The sequence below is a fragment of the Crocuta crocuta genome, unplaced genomic scaffold (assembly GCF_008692635.1).
Source record: "Crocuta crocuta isolate KB4526 unplaced genomic scaffold, BGI_CrCroc_1.0 scaffold494, whole genome shotgun sequence".
Classification (NCBI taxonomy): Eukaryota; Metazoa; Chordata; class Mammalia; order Carnivora; family Hyaenidae; genus Crocuta; species Crocuta crocuta.
In genome coordinates this window covers 237,911-254,707 of record NW_027527931.1, presented here as the reverse complement: position 1 = coordinate 254,707, position 16,797 = coordinate 237,911, and the positions used below count along the sequence as shown (strand labels likewise).

Here is a 16,797-nt window from a genome sequence, read left to right as displayed (position 1 = left end):
ACCTGGAATGACTCCTCTTATTTCTGATTTTAGTTGAGTCTTCTCTCTTTTTTTTCTATGTCTACTTAAAGATTTGTCTATTTAGCTTATTTTTTTAAAACATAGCTCTAAGTTTTGTTGTTCTTGTCTATTGTTTTTTATCTTCTATTTATTTTTTCTCTAATTTTTATTATTTCCTTTCTTCGGCCGACTTTGGGCTTCTTGAGGTTTAACGTTACAGGGAATTTTGCTTAATTTGGGGGCTTTATCTTTTTCTTACTGTAGGCATTTATCACTATTAACTTCTCTCTTAGAACTGCTTTGCTATATCCCATAGCAAGTGTATATATTAGGTACACACACTCTTGGTCTAGAATATTATACAAGTCTGCCATTTCCTTATTGATTTTCTGTCTGAATAATCTACGCATTGTTGAAAATGGGGTATTAAAGCCCCTACTACTATTGTATTGTTACCTATTTCTTATTTCAGTTCTGTTATTTGTCTTGTATATTTAGGTGCTTTCATATGGGGTGCATGTATATTTATGATTGTATAACCCCCTGGGGAATTCCACTTTTTCACTGTATAGTAACTTTGTCTCTTGTTACAATTTTTTACTTAAAACCTATTTTGTCTGATAAAAGTAGAGTCGCTCCTGTTCTCTTTCAGTTACCATTTGCATGGACTATAGTTTCTATCCTTTCACTTTGAGCTTATGTGTGCCCCTAAATGTAAAATGTATCTTATAGGCACCGTATAGTTGGATTTTTTTAATTCACTCAGCTATTGGAAAGTTTAGTCCTTTTACATTAAAAGCAGTTATTGATAGCTAAGGACTTACTATTGCCATTTTGTTCATTGTTTTCCAACTATTTTTTTAGTTTCTTTTTTTCTTTCTTCCTCTCCCATTGTCTTCCTCTGTGATTTGATGATTTTTCATAGTGGTATGCTTTAACTTCTCTCTTTTTATCTTTCATGGATCTACTATAGTGTGTGTGTGTGTGATTTCCATGAGGCTTATATAAAACATCTTGTAGTTATAACAGTCCATTAAGCTAAGAAATTTATTTCTATCATATATAAAACCTTTTTCTTCTCCCTGCCCACATTTAGTTATTAATGTCACAATCTCCTTATTTTTATATTCTGTATACATTAACAAATGATTGTAGCTATTGTTATTTTAATACTTTTGTCTTTTTAAACTTATACTACAGTTAAAAATGATTATATTTCACCACACAGTATGCTATTGTCTGAATATATGTGCCCCCAAATATTCATATGTTAAAATTCTGACTTGCCAGGTGGTAGTATTAGGAGATGATGAGGTCTTGGGAGGTGATTAAGTCTTTAGGGCTCTGTGGGGCAATGAGATTAGTACCCTTATTAAAGAGGCCATAGAGAGAGCTCTCTCACCCTTCTGCTGTTACATGAGAAGATGGCTGTTGATGATGAAGCAGGTCCTCACCAGAGATGAATCTGCTGGTGTCTTAACTAACATTGGCCTTTCCAGCCTCCAGAACTGTGAGAAAGAAATTTCTCTTGTTTATAAGTCACCCACGATGGTATTTTCATCATAGCAGACTGAATGGACTAGGGTACCACATTTAGAGATTCTGAATTGGACTATATATTTACCTTCACCAGAGAGTTTTATACTTCTGTGTGTTTTGTTATTCCTAATTAGTGTCCTGGCTTTTGTGCCCATGAGGAACTCTTTTGCTTTTCTTACAAGGCAGGTCTAGTGGTGATTAATTCCCCAAGCTTTTGTCTCAAAAAGTCCTTTTTAAAAACGTTATTTATTTACTTTTGAGAGAGAGAAAAAGCGTGAGCAGGGGAGGGGCAGAGAGAGAAAGGGAGACAGAGAATCCCAAGCAGGCTCTACGCTGTCAGTACAGAGCCCAACGTGGGACTCAAACTCACAAACTACAAGATCATGACCTGAGCTGAAGTCAGGTGCTTAACCAGCTGAGCCACCCAGGAGCCCCTGTCTTAGAAAGTCTTTAACTCCCTTTCATTTTGCAGGGTATGGTATTTTGACTGGCAGAGCTTTTTTTTTTTTTTTTTCCTTTCAGTGTTTTGACTATACGACCCCATTCTACCTTGGCCTACAATATTGCTAAAGAAATTAACTATAAATCTTATGGGGGTTTCTTTGTATGAGGCTCCTTGATGAATCATTTTTCTCTTACTGATTTCAAAACTCTCCTTGTCTTTGACTTTGAGAATTCGAGTATAACATGCCTTGGTTTAGTTAGACCTTCTGTTCAGCCTATTTGGGGTTATTTGGGAACCATGAATCTGGATATAGATTTTTCTCCCCACATTTGGGAGGTTTTCAGTCCTTATGTCTTTAAATAATCTTTCTGTTCTTATTCTCAGCTCCTTCTGGGACTTTACTAATATGTATATGGATTCACTTATTGTTTTCCCATAAGTCATCCAAGCTTTTTTTGCTCTTTTTCATTTTTTCTTTTTCTTCTAACTGGGTAATTTCAAATGGCCTGTCTTCAAGTTTTGCTCATCCTTTCTCCTGAATGATCAATTATGCTGTCGTAGGTCTCTTTTGAATTTTTTTGGTTCAGTCATTGTATTCTTTATGCCAAGACTTCTGTTTGATTCTTTACATGTTTTCTATTTATTTGTTAAACTTCTCATTTTGTTTGTGTATTATTTTCCCGATTTCATTTAGCTGTGTCCTCTTAGAGCTCACCGAGCTTCCTTAAGACTATTATTTTGACTTCTGTGTCAAGTAGTTCATGGGTCTCCTTTCCTTTAGGATCAGTTGCTGGAGCTTTATTAGTTTCCATTGATGCTGTCATATTTGCCTGACTTTTCATGATCAGTGTAACTCTGCATTGGTGTCTGTCTACTTAGAAGAGCTGTTACCTTCACAAACTGGCTTTGGCAGGTAAATACCTTCTGCTGATTCCCTGGAATTATAAGGCTGCCTCCAAGTTCATGGTTGAACAGAGCTGGAGCTGGGTCTCATGGATGTTGCTGGGTCTGCAGTTGGGTCCACAGTTGGCAAGCCCATTGCCAGCGGCATGAATGGATCTGATTTATGCTGGGTCCTCGAGTATTCTCCCACTGAGTTGTTAGGCTCATTCCTAGATGGCCAAGACTACCTCTAGACTCCAGTAGAATGGCAATGGAGCTGGGGACACAAGATTACTTCAGCAACAAGAGTTGGGTCTGAGATCAGTGGGCCATGCGACCAGGGCATAGAAGGGGATGGTTCCTCTTGAGTCTCTTGGAGTAGGATCTATAGGAAAGACCATGAACAAACGAGACTAGATTGAGTCCACAGAAAGATGAGGCAGCTCTAGCTCTGCAGGTGGGCTTGCAGTCAGTGAGTCTTCTACCAGGGCATGTGCTTGCCTTTTCAAAGTGATCCTCTTTGGTCTTGGGCTCCAATGGTTTTGTGCAATCTCCTATCCAGGTCCCAAAACTTTTATCTATGGATGGTTGCCAAAGATTTCTGTGGGGGACACAGGTTGGAGAATTCCTATTCCATCATCTTACTCGTGTCATTTCTAGTACATGACACTCTAATTGCATCTGTGGGTGTGTTTCAGTTTCTATCAATTTACACATATAAATGGGTTTGTTCTTACCAACGTTGAAAATATTCGAATAAAATATTTATTCATTTAACAAAAATTTTAGTAACACACACAGCACTGGCCTAGGTGCTAAGAATGATGGGAAAGCATGGGAGGTGACATTTCTGTGCTCAGGAAGCTCGTGATATATAAGAGCCTTCAGGGGCATCTGGCTGGCCTAGTCAGTTAAACATCTGACTCTTGATTTCGGCCTCATGGTTCAGTAGTTCAGGCCCTATGTCAGGCTCTGTGCTTACAGCACAGAACCTGCTTGGGATTCTCTCTCTCCCTCTCCTTCTTCCCCTCTCCCACTCCTGCACTCTCAAAATAAATAAACTTTAAATAAATAAATGGCCTCCAGCAAATCCAGTGTACAAGAAACAATCACCTAACGAGATCCCAGGTAAATAAATGTCCAAAGTTACCAGTGGTGGTGCAGACAGTACACTGTAAGCCAAGGAACTGGTGATGCCTCCAGGAGACAGAGGGACAGCAGGAGCCAGAGAAGGTGGAGGTGCGGTGGGGCCCAATGTCAGGGAAAAGGCCCCATAGTTGGAAGCTGCATGAAACTCTCCAGAAATAGGAAGCACATCCCAGTGCTGTGCCAACACACAGGGACAGGATAGGGCGATGGCCTGGAGCACATGCTCTGGGGTCAAATAGGATGTGTTCAGACAAATAGCCCAAAACTCCATTCTGCTGCCTACTGGCTACTTAAACCAGTCCACAGCCTGTAAAATAGGGATAATCATAGAACTTGCTTGATAGAGATATTGACAAGATTACCTATTATAATACATGTAAACATCTACCACATAGAATATACTCAGAAAAGTTTTCGCTACATTTAAAACAATACAAAGTGCATGGTGACCAAGATATTTGGGTAATGGAAAATAATCCTTTGTTCTCCATAAGACACGTAGGCCTGGATTACTTCTCTCCATCAGGCTCATGTGGGGAGGGGACAGTATTTCTCTTGCTCACTGCTGGGTCTCCTTTGTCCCCTCATCCAGTCCCTGGCACACAGTCGGGATTTAAAACTTGCTGTTGAATAAACAAACTGTCCCTCACCTGGAATGTTTAACAAGTCTATAAACTTGCTAACTTTGCCTCCTCTGTCGTCCTGTTGCCCATTTGTCAAACCTATATCTCCTATCTCTATTCACTGACTTAGTTCCTTAATTCGTTACCCAATAAATAAATATTCAATATTTATGGAATATGTCTTAAATGCCAGGCACTGTTATAGGTCCGGGGGGCATATAATGTATATAAAAACCCTCTGCTCCCACAGAACTATTCTAGTGAAGGGAAAGTAAACAAGCAAATAATTTTGGATAAACACTCTGAAGAAAATTAAACATCATTATCTCTTGCCCCGCCTTCTAATCAGCCTCTCTGCTTCACATTCGGTCTCACTGACGTCTGCCCATTGTCCTAACGCTCCATCTAAGTTACAAATTCCAACCTCGTCTTCTCCTACTTGAAGCCTTTCCATGACTCCTTGTTTATAATGGTAACACCGTAGCTTTTAGAATAAAACCATAGCGACTTACCACCCATGACGTGAGCCCTGCCTGCCTCTCTAACCTGATTCCTCCTCACTCCCTTCCTTCCAAAACTCCATCTCAGCCCTGAACACCAGTGCTATTTCTTCACTTCTGTGCCCTTTCTGCCTTTATTACCTTCTCCATCATCTCTTGCCAGGTATAGACACCTTTGCCTGGCTGACTCCTATGTTTTCATTCAGTTTTCTCAAGAATCACTCTCTCAGGTACCTGTCACAGCCTACCCCCCCCACTCACACCCCCCCCACATACTGGCAGAGGTAGTCCTTCCACCCTCAAGATGCCTCATGTGTATTCCTACTATTGCACTTACATTCTGTACTATATTATTTTGCTTCACGCTTCTGCTCCCCACACGCATCAACTTCTTGCCAGCAAGTACCATTTTCTTGTTCACCTTAGAAGTCCAAGCAGAATGATGAGTAGACAGACATTTGACAAACGTCTATTAAGTTTTTTTAAATGAATTTCTATTGAAAGAAATAAGAAATAGAGAGAAGACAACAGGCTTTACTTTTGAAAAACCAAAGAATCCTTGCTCTGTGTTCCTCTCTGGCTAACTTATTTGTTTATTTTGCAGCTCCTGTCAGTGCACAGTCTGGTAAGTTCTCCTTTTTTTTTGCTCTTCAGTGTCCCTGGATAAGAGTGCCTCCCTAAAAACTATGAGGTGTCTGCAATGGCTGTCTGAGGATCTCTAGTATCTCCTGTTCTTGCTGAGGCCAGAAGGGATGCGAAAGTGTTATGTGGTCTATTGGAGAATGGCCACACGGCTACCCTCTGACTCTTCCTGGAAGAACAAAGAAAAGCACAAGCACCTTTGGGCCTTTGGCAGACCCTGAGCTTACCCTCATTGCAGATGGACCCCACTTGACCATGTAAGATGTCCTCAACTCCATGGCAAACGTGCAGGACTTGGGGTAAGGTTTTCTCCAATCAACAGGCTAGAAACACTTCTCTGAAAACACTGCACCGTGAAGACGCCAGCAGGAATATTACATTCTCTACACATTTAGAAGTAAAATCCTCCAGGAAATGTGTGCAGAAGAACATCCAACAACTGCACCCTCAAAAGGAAGAAATGAACCCGAAAAAATGGATTTGGGGGAGAAATAGTCTCTGTATCACACATTTTCTTTGTTCTGACTCTCATCTGCATTGTCTTGGGTCAGAAAATGTCCTGAATATTTGAGGATCCACGAATGGCGAGGAAGATCTGTCTCCTTGCCCAAAATCTACTGAAAGCTACCCCGGGATTTCATCCTTCCTGGCTCACTCCTGGATTCCAGCAAATGACCTGTCCTTTCCTTGCTCTGCCACAATTAGCTATGACAAGAGTTTCTGGGCATCTGAATCAGCGTCCGTGAAATGAAGGTGTTAGACAAGTTAATCTCTCAAGCTTTACTCTGTGCCAAAACCTTCAGAAAGTATGATTTATCCTGTTAGAGAAAGTGCAAACCTGTGACATGCACAGCTCCCTGGAAGGTCTCAATGAGTCGGTGAATGTGATGAGGTAGCGGGGCAGGGGCGGCCTGCCAACTGGCCACTTCTCCCACTGACATTTGGCAGTGAAGCCTGCTGCTTACTTGTCTGCTTGAGATAACTTCTCTCATTGCCATCCCCTGGAGGCTCCAGGAAACAGACAGCTGTGAGCAATCACTGACCTCTGACCTTCCCAGGGGCCTTTCCCAGGGATCCCCCAGGCTGGGGCTCACGTCTGTCCCACACAGATGACCGTGGCAGGGACCACAGGTGTCTCCATCTCAGGCTCTGTCTCTTCCTTCCTCAGAAGCTGCATCCAAACCCGTGATCTCCCTCCACCCTCCATGGACCGTCGTCTTCAAAGGAGAGACTGTGACTCTGACCTGCAATGTGTTTCACTTTCACGCACCAGAAAAAAGAAGACTGTTCCTTTGGTACCTCGGGGAGAGAAAACTACATGAAACCTCAGGAAACAGCCTGGAGGTCCGTGACTCTGGACAGTACAGATGCCAGACCCAGGACTCGCTCCCAAGTGACCACGTGAGCTTGACCTTTTCTTCAGGTGAGAAAAAAAGTGAAGAAAATAAAAACCTTAGAAACCATACAGTTGCCCAGAACCTGCCCTATATTTACTGAGTCATAATCCATACAGGTAAGATCCCAAGATTTGTTGCTCAGGTCAAAGAAAATTGGAGAAGCAATTGATTTAAATGGTTTCTGAATCTGTGTAATTTTTTAAAATTTTCTTAGTGTTTTATTTTTTATTTTTGGGAAAGAGACAGAGCACAAGCAGGGGAGGGGCAGAGAGAGGGAGACACAGAATCCAAAACAGGCTCCAGGCTCTGAGCTGTCAGCACAGACAGGGGGGCTCAAACTCAGGAACCGTGAGCTCCTGACCTGAGCTGAAGTTGGACACTCAGCTGACTGAGCCACCCAAGCGCCCCGTATGTGTAGTTTCAAACTTATAAAATTTTTTTGGAATAATAAGCAGCATGAGGATTTTTCAGACGGACAGGCAGACAGACAGACAGAGGTACAGCTGACTCATGAACACCATGGGGTTGAACTGCACGGGTCCACTTCCATGCAGACTTTCAGGACACGACTGTAAATGTGTTTTTCTTCCTTATGATTTTCCTAATAACATTGCCCTCCAGTTTACCTCGTTATAACAATACAGTCTATAATACAGAGAACATACAAAATACGTGTTAGTTAATGTTATGAAATGTGTGATACTCAGATTTTCCACTGCGTGGAGGGCCGGTGCCCTGCCCCCATGGTGTGCACGGGGGTATTGTATACAGACAGCAAGAGAGAAAGACGAAACATTTCTCTTTTTTTCTGTGTCCTAATGCCACCAGTTTTTTATGTAAAGAAATTCTGATTTATTTTGATGTAGTCTCCTTCTTAATTAAAAAGAAGAGAGAGAATCCCAAGCAGGCTCTGCACTGCCAGCACAGAGCCAGACGCAGGCCCCGATCTCACCAATTGTGAGATCATGACCCAAGTGAGATCAAGAGTCAGATGCTTAACTGACTGAGCCACCCAGGCACCCCAGAAAAAGTAGTAAGTAAAGCCACCTGTTTTGAATTCGAAGCAGGTTATGATGTTCTTTGATTCCATCAACAAGGAACCAGTGTAGTAACAAGGAGAAAATAAGATGCTTGACCTCTCCAAGCTGGCAACTCCCCCCTTAAGAAATTTACCTACTGGAGGGGTGCCTGGAGGGCTCAGTTGGTTAAGCGACTGACTTCAGTTGAGGTCATGATCTCATAGTTTGTAGGTTTGAGCCCCATGTCGGGCTCTGTGCTGATAGCTCAGAGCCTAGAGCCTGTTCAGATTCTGTGTCTCTGTCTCTTTTTGCCCCCCTCCCCTCACTTGCCCCAAACTGAAGGATGCTGAATGGTCAAGAAAAGAAAACTCATTAAGTAAATTACATGGCATCGCATTGAAGGGAAACTTTGCAGCCATTAGAAGGCAGGTTTGGCAGCGAGACTGATGGCCTAGAAAAGTATTTGTAGTAGAGTAGGTCAAAGAGCAAGTTTCAGATACACAAGCATTACTGCAGTTTCATAAAGAGAACGCAGTGCACACAGACTCTCGCAGACGCACACGTGGAAAAGAGCCCCTGAAACGTGCACACCCACATCTGGGCGGCAACATGAGAAGGGAATGTATCTACATTTCTGCTCTCCAAGTCTTCTCAGGACATATGTGTTTACTCTAAAATCAGAAGAAAACAGGGTTATAATGACCTTGTACATTGTTTCCCCCCCATCCTCATCCTAGAAAATCTGGAGGACTAACGAAAAGAAGGAACCAAATGACAAGGCTTGTGTTGTCTTGCAGCGAACCTGATCCTGCAGGGCCCCCCTTACGTGTTTGAAGGTGACGCTGTGGTTCTGAGATGCCGAGCAAACGCAGAACTAGCACTGAATGCCACAACATTCTACAGACGTGGCAAGGTCCTGAGGCTCTCTGCTGAGAGCTCTCACTTCCACATTCAAGACGCAGGACTCAAAGATAACGGAGACTACCATTGTTCTGGATTTAAGAATGACTATTCTTACTCTTCAAACACAATCAATATCCAAGTCCAAGGTAAAGCCTTCACTATTTGTGAGACGGGTTTATTGAAAGGAAGGTCCCTGAGGCAGCAGATGGTGACAAGGGTGGACTGGAGGGCCCCACGCCCCAGGGGTCTCTCCTGCAAGACTCAGAGGAAGATGCAAGAGTGCTTTGGGCTGAAGGGTGTTGGGGACGCAAAGTGGCATCTCCCTCTGCCCACATTTCACCCCCTCTGCTGCTGCCAACGGGCCGTTTCTCTCTGGAGCAGCCCAGGCCTCACTGCTCTTGGGGACCATTGTGATCCTTCTCTAGAACTGTTTCCACGTCCCGTGCTGACAGCCAGGCCCTCCTGGTCCATCATTGGGAAGTCAGTGACCCTGACCTGTGAGACCCAGCTACCTCCACAGAGGTCAGACGTCAAGCTCTGGTTCTACTTCTTCCAAGATGGCCAGAAGCTGGAGGTCAGCTTGAAAAACTTCCTGAAAACCTCAACCACCACCATGAGGGGCCAAAAGCCACAGTATTACTGGTGCGAGGCCTGCAGAGGGTCTTCCGGTGTCTGCAAACAGAGCCAGAAAGTGCAGCTACACGTGCCGAGTGAGTGTCTATGCGTTCTGATCTGCCAGGGTTTGGGAGCAGGGAAGAACCAGGCAGAGCTGCATGTCAGGCTTGACTGTCTTGTTGATCAAGAGCCCAGACACTCTTGCTTCGAACCTTGCACTGCTGCCCAACCAACCTCTTGTCTTACCTGCTTCCTGCCTCCCCCCCCCGCCAAGCCCAGGTCCCCTGCACGGTCTGCTCCAGCTGCCTCACCTAAACACCACCGGCTGCACAGTGTGCACACAGAGATGTATTCTCTCACAGCCCTGGGGGCTACAAGTCCAAGATCAAGGTGCAGTACGTTGGTGTCTGAACAGAGCACTCTCTGTCCTGCAGCCAGCCAGCTTCTCACCAAGTCCTTACTGGGCCTCTTTCTTCTGCTGTCACAAGGGCCCCAGTCTTACCTGAATAGGGCCCCACCTATAGCCTCCTTCACCCTGAATTACCTCCTCAAAGGCCCTTTCTATAAATACAGCCACATTGGGGGTTAGGGCTTCAACACAGTCATTTTGGAGGAACACGTTTCAGCCAGTAACACCATCCTGATGTCTCTGCTGGCTTCCAGATCTGCGAACAAACGTCTGTCTCTCTGTCTCTCGTGGGCCTCGTGCTCTGCCCAGCTGGGGACTGTCACACCCCTCAGTGTGTCTGCAGCATCCCTCCCTCCCTCCTTCCCTCTCCCTCCACTGTTTGTCTCCATCTCTCTCCCAGGGATATGGTGGTATCTGTTTCCCAATCACCGGTTCATTTCTGACAATAACCAACATGGCCATCCTTGTTGGATGCAGAGATGGGTAATAACATCAGAGCCACTCCAGAGATGTAGCTGGGGGTGAGGAGGAGCCCCGAATCCACCACTCCTTGACCAGTGCACTCAAGGCCCTTAGGGAAGTCATAGCTGCCTAATCCAGCCGCGCCGAAGGAGGCTCTTCCTTCAGCGCTGGGCCAGTACTCAGCAGGCAGACCCCGGTCCCGGCCTCTGGAAACACACAGGCCTCCCATCCTCTTCCTGACCTCATTCTCTCCCCGGGAAACAGAGGGGTCAGCGTAGATGCGGGGAGAGTGCAGGGACAGAGGGGACCCTGGAAGAGTGTGTGAATCTGGAAGGGAAAGGATGACGGGCGGTGTGCTGAGTCCACCCCCAGGGAGTGGAGAAGCAGAGAACAGGGACTGAGAGGAAGAGCCCAGGGCCTGGGCAGGTGGGCGCAGCTGATCCAGGGTCACGGGAACAGGAAGGGCAATACAAGGGACTTCTTCCACCAGAGCATCATTTACAAGGGGGAGGGGGGAGTGGGGAGAAGGGGCAGCGTGGAGGGCAGAGGCTGAACCCCGGCCAGCACCGGAAATGCGCAGGAAGCGGCGGGCACCCGCTGACTCATGATTCTTTCCCTCAGTCCCCGTGTCTCGTCCTAGCCTCACCCTCAGCCCCCCTGGGGCCACCGTTCCTGAGGGACATATGGTGACGCTTTCCTGCAAAGCCGAGAGAGGCTCTTTCCCAATCTTGTACCAGTTCCTTCGTGAAGAAGTCGTCATCGGGAAGATGGAGGCCACTCAGGGCACGAAGTCCCTCATGTCTCTGAAGGCAAAGCATTCTGGAAACTACTACTGCACCGCGGACAACGGCCTGGGTCCCCAGCGCAGCCCGCCCGTGTACCTCACTGTCATCGGTAAGCCCTGGGCTGGCGGCCCCCCATCCCACCCCAACCCTCCAGTCGCATGTTCCTGCCTCTATGGCCCCCCGATGTCCCCGGGGACAGCCGCCTGCCTCTGTGCGCCTGGTCGCAGGCGCAGTGCAGGCCCCTCAGAGCCCGGGCCGAATGCACACAGCCTCCCTCCCGGCCCCACCTGAGGAGCCAGGTGCTTTCTCGCGCTCACCCCTCGTCCTGTGAGTCCCCGTTCACGCACGTGCTCTCAGCAACTGCAGATCCAGTCCCCGGGGCCCAGACGTGACATCAGTTATTGATCACGGCCCATCCTGATCACTTGGCCCTTGAACATCACATACGGAACACAGTGGGGTACGGTACCGACCACCAACGGTACTCAGCCCACAGCGCGATCAGCGTCTCCTCCGCGGGCGCCTGGGGGCAGGGGTGCATAGGGAGCAGGGGTGCGGGGGGAGGGGGACACAGATGACCCCACTTGCCTGCTAGCCTTAAAGCCCACAAGGTGACAAAGGCGGGTGTCTAAGAGGTTATGCGCTTTCCGTGGAGCCTCGACGCAGAACCAGGTCCGGACGGACTGCGGGGGTGGGTGTGCTCATGCGCAGTCCAGTCCCGGCGCAGACCGGCGCAGCCTCAGTTTCCTCTTCTGTAGAAAACACACAGCCAGGCTGGAGACCAGCCAGCGTCCAGCTGCTCCCGCAGCTCCTGCGCAGAAGGCCGTAAGGAACGGGGCCAGGGAGCCCTGACGGAGGCACCGGACCAAGGGGAGAGAGACACCGCGCTCCGAACACCCAGAGGCCGGAGGAAATCGGGAAGTGACGTCACCACGGGCGCCCTCCGCGGCGGAAGTGTCTACGTGGCTGCGCATGCGCTCACCTAACGAAGAAGAGCGTGAGCTGTGCTAGCACTGAGCTCCGCCCGCGGAGGCCTGGGATTAGCTCGGCCAGGCCTTGCGCACGGCGCTGGGGGCGACCAGCGGGTGTGGACCGGCAAGCCCTGGGCTGAGGTCAACGCGTACCTGCAGGCCGTGGGGGCAGAGAGGCACCCCGATCCGTGCTGCCCGATCCAGGACTCCAGCAGAGCTCACGGGGAAGCCGAGGGCCGGGCTGGCGGCCGCATCCCAGGGAGACAGAGGGAGGGCTGGGAGAGGCTGTGATCCGACCAGAGGCAGGCGCCGAGGGACTGGGCAGCGGGAACCACGGTCCAGGACTGGTGGGAGGCCGGCCCTGCAGACTGCAGCGAGCGTGGAAGGACAGAGGGGCAGACGACGGGGGGCAGGAAGCCTCAGACCCATGCTGAGGGCGTGGGCTTTATTCTAAAGGGAGCTCTGGGGTCCGTGATCGAGATTCTCACCGGAGAGATCACCCGGGCTTCGGGGTGACAAATGGATGGTAGCAGAGAGAAGAACCCACCCTGGGAACAGCCAGGAGCACAGCAGAGGCTCCAGACAAGAGACCAGTCAGACAGGACCTCGGGCCAGCGCCGCGGAAGGGGGAGGACCCTGAGCGCGGAGGCTGGTGGGAGGAGGTGCCGTGACTTAGAAACCACAAAAACCAAGGGAACAAAGTATTTGAAGCAGAAGATGTGGTCACTTCAGACCAAGCAGAGCTGCGAGCTGATGAGAAAGAACTGAGTCACCTCCCCTGGGTTCAGCCCCAAAGCGCTGAATGCAAAAGCAAAAGAAGCAAAGGAGAAGGGAGTCTGGGTGTGACTGCTGGCGTGCTTACTAGCTGTGCAGCTGCCCTGCTTTGGCCTCGGTTTCCTCTTCTGTAAAAGAGGGGCAGTTATAGTACCTGCCTCATAGGCTTGTTTGAGAATTAGTGCCTGCTTGCATATGTTTATAGCTTATACATAACAGACACCCACCCGTATAGCAGATACAGATGTTACAGTGCTATATTATCATTATAGTCACAAACGCAGAAGATCAACTTTATAGATTGGTGGGGATATTTTTTTAAAGCAGGTTTTAATGAACAAAAACATGAGTGTGAGGAAAAGAAATGGAGACAGGAAATGTAGGCCCCTTCTCTCAGAAATATGTCCACAGAAAAAAGGAAAAGGATACTGTGGGGAATACACAAAAATGAACTCAAAATGGAAAAGGACCTGAACATGAGACAGGAAACTATCAAAACCCTAGAGGAGAAAGCAGGAAACAACCTCCTTGACCTCCACCACAGCAACTTCTTACTTGACACATCCTGAAAAACAAGGGAATCAAGAGCAAAAATAAACTATTGGGACCTCATCAAGATTAAAAGCTTCTGCACGGCAAAGGAAACAACCCACAAAACTATTAGGCAACCAACAGAATGGGAAAAGATAGTTGCAAATGACATATTAGATAAAGGGTTAATATCCAAAATCTATAAGGAACTCACCAAACTCCACACCCAAAAAACAAACAACCCAGTGAAGAAATGGGCAGAAGATATGAACAGACACTTCTCCACAGAGGACNATGAGAACAAACTGAGGACTCATGGGTGTGGGAGGGGAGGGGGGAGATGGGCATGGAGGAGGGCACTTGTGGGGATGAGCACTGGGTGTTATATGGAAACCAACCTGACAATAAACTATTAAAAAAAAAAAGGAGAGAGAGAGAGAGATGGTGGGGAACAAGTCACGTAAATGTGGAAGTTTTTGTTGTGTTGATCTTTTTTAAATTTTTTAAAGTTTATTTATTTATTTTGAGAGAGAGAAAGAGACCAAGCAGGGGAGAGGCAGAGCGAGAGAATCCCAAGCAGGCTCCATCAGCAGGGGCCTCCAACCCGTAAGCCATGAGATCACGACCTGAGCCGAAATGAAGAGTCGGGCGTTTAACCAACTGAGTTACCCAAGCGCCCCATGTTTTGTTGGTTTTCTAATGTGGAGAGGATTAAATACATCTATGTGGAGTTTGGAAGAAGCTAATGGAGCCAGAGAATCTGTATGTGGACAGAGGCAGGTGGAGGAAGTGGAGGATCCTTCTGGGGTGGGCAGGTGGGGGCAGCTGATCCAGGGTCACAGGAACAGGAAGGGCAATACGAGGGACTTTTTCCACCAGAGCATCATTTACACTGGAAAACAGGAGTGGGGTCACCTCACAAAGGGGTGGGTGGGGAGAAGGGGCAGACTCACGGAAGAGCTGGGAGACCTCTCAGAAAATCATTTATTTCTCCAGAGCAGGTGGTACGGACCTATACTGACCACGAACTTGAAGGCCACTGTGTTCACAGGCCACCATCTATTTTCCTACGTCCCTGCCGCCGCCCCTGCTCCTGGGCGCCCTCCCTTCTCTCTGTCTCTCCCTCCGCCACGCCAGGGTCGACTGCTCGGATTCTGGCTGCAACTCCTTGCTGTGATCTCAGCCTCTGCCCATCCACCAATGCCAGAAGGCACATGCCAAACAGCAGCTCTAACTGGTAGGACCAGGCGGGCACCAGGCCCCCGGGACGCAGGCAGTGCCCCACCCACTTCCAGCCCAACAAAAGTATGGATACAACATGGCACATAACGAACTGTGGTTCCAAAAATACTTGTTTTAGGGATCTGTGTGCCCAGCGGGGACTCTGGGGTTTCCTAGAAAGAGCCAGCAACGTACCTGAAAACACTTGCGTCGTCGGATCTAAGTATGAGTCAGAAAACCTGAATTCTGGCCCTGACCATGAAAATACGTGGTTCGTGATTCAGGCGAAACGGGTAAACCTTCCCCATCTTACTGTTTTCACCTTCTATTGGAAGCTAGACAAGACAGTAACTATGCCCCTCTGAGCCCCAGAGGAGACACCCGGCCCTGCGGGGGACGGCACCGCCCGACCGCTTCCTCGCCCCTCTCGGGGGAGCGAGGGAAGTCTCCGCAGGGGCCGTGGGAGTGGGGAGGAGTGTGCAGACTGGCAGCATGCTGGTCTTAGGAACACGTGAGTCTGGGGGGAGTGGTCTTGACTTTGAGCATACAGCTCTGAAGGCTCTCCTGCTCCTTGAGAGCCTTTGTTTTAGGTCATAGAAATCAAGAATGACGAAGGGAAGATGCCCCCCCCCAATGTAAATTGTGTGGTCAAGAGATTGTTTAAGACATTGAAGTGTTCTGAGACCCAGTCTTCAAAGCCAGAATATAACCTACCTAGGAAAGGCCCCAGCCCTAAGACGTCATCCATCCCATTATCATGTTTCATTTTCTTCTCAAATTTAGCAACACCTCAGACCTCTTTATCTCCTGTTTCTTGTCTGCCTTCCTCAATACCAGCACGTAAGCATCACGAGAACAGAGCCTTCTCCCTTTGGGTCTCCACCACATCGCTGTGCCTACTTGGCGTCAGGCACAGTTAGGTCCTCAGTCAGTATTTATAAAACAATGAACAAAAAGCCTTTGAGGTACGACGAGGAAGGGAAGAACAGGAAGAGAACACTGATCTTTGTATCTGCTCATTCACATGAGCAGAAATTCATGAGCCCGAGATTAGCAGACAACTTACCTGTGAGCCGAGAGGTTCACTGTAAATCAGGCAGATACTCTGACAAAATCATTCACTTTTTTGAGGGACTGTACCGCAAAGAAATGACAAAGGGATTTTGTGGGAATGTGTTCTGATAAGATAGACCTATTTGGAGTCTATCACCAGGCCTGGGCCAAAAAAACACACACACATACACATGCACACACACATGCACACACACACACACAACATTCTCAAGCAAATACAAGACTCTAAATATACCTTTATCTGTTGACAGATAAGTTTAAGCAGAAAGAAAGAGATTGTGGGAGTTTTGCACTGATGCATTTAAAAATTATAAAAGGGGAAGGAGGGACACATGATATAGGATATGTTTTTTTAAAGAAAAGAATTGCTATAATTCTTCTAAATATTCTCAATATAATTAAAATATGGACTCCAGAAAATAACTGCAAAAAGGAAGAAACAGGTTAAAGAAGAGATGATAAGAAAACAGAAATATTTTATAAATTAAGTAGCAGAGCTCAGAAGAAAAACCAAAAACCCCAGAAAGTTATGTTAGAAATTAAATCCAAGCTTGGAGCCATAAAAGCAAGATGTATCCCTCTGAAAACCATTAATCAAACGAAGAATTGGTTTGAGAAAACATGACAGAATGCAAAGTAGAAAAAAAGACACAGAAACGAAGGCAACAAGAAAAGTTTAAATTATGGAGGTCAGTGAAGACCCCTATGTGGAATGTCCCTGAGACGGGAATCCAAACTGACCAAAAGTCATGCTCAAACATGCAGGGACCCAGGGAACTTTGTATCCATTAAACCTTCTTGAAGAAGTTACATGATGACAAAATCCAGCCAGCCAAAATATGAATCGATACAAAGG

General features: G+C 47.2%; 1 protein-coding gene across 3 annotated transcripts in view; it reads left to right on the top strand.

Moving 5' to 3' along the window:
- Positions 1-16,797, top strand: part of LOC144221182 (Fc receptor-like protein 5) — a 33,209-nt gene that overhangs the window by 4,022 nt on the left and 12,390 nt on the right. The window contains exons 2-6 of one of the 3 annotated variants that reach the window (XM_077751637.1): positions 5,743-5,763; positions 6,949-7,203; positions 8,994-9,245; positions 9,657-9,809; positions 11,207-11,479. In XM_077751637.1, the coding sequence (XP_077607763.1) occupies positions 5,743-5,763; positions 6,949-7,203; positions 8,994-9,245; positions 9,657-9,809; positions 11,207-11,479 (954 nt within the window). Of the gene's footprint in view, positions 1-5,742; positions 5,764-6,948; positions 7,204-8,993; positions 9,246-9,524; positions 9,810-11,206; positions 11,480-16,797 lie in introns of all 3 variants that reach the window. The other 2 variants (XM_077751624.1, XM_077751632.1) reach the window with 2 other exon arrangements.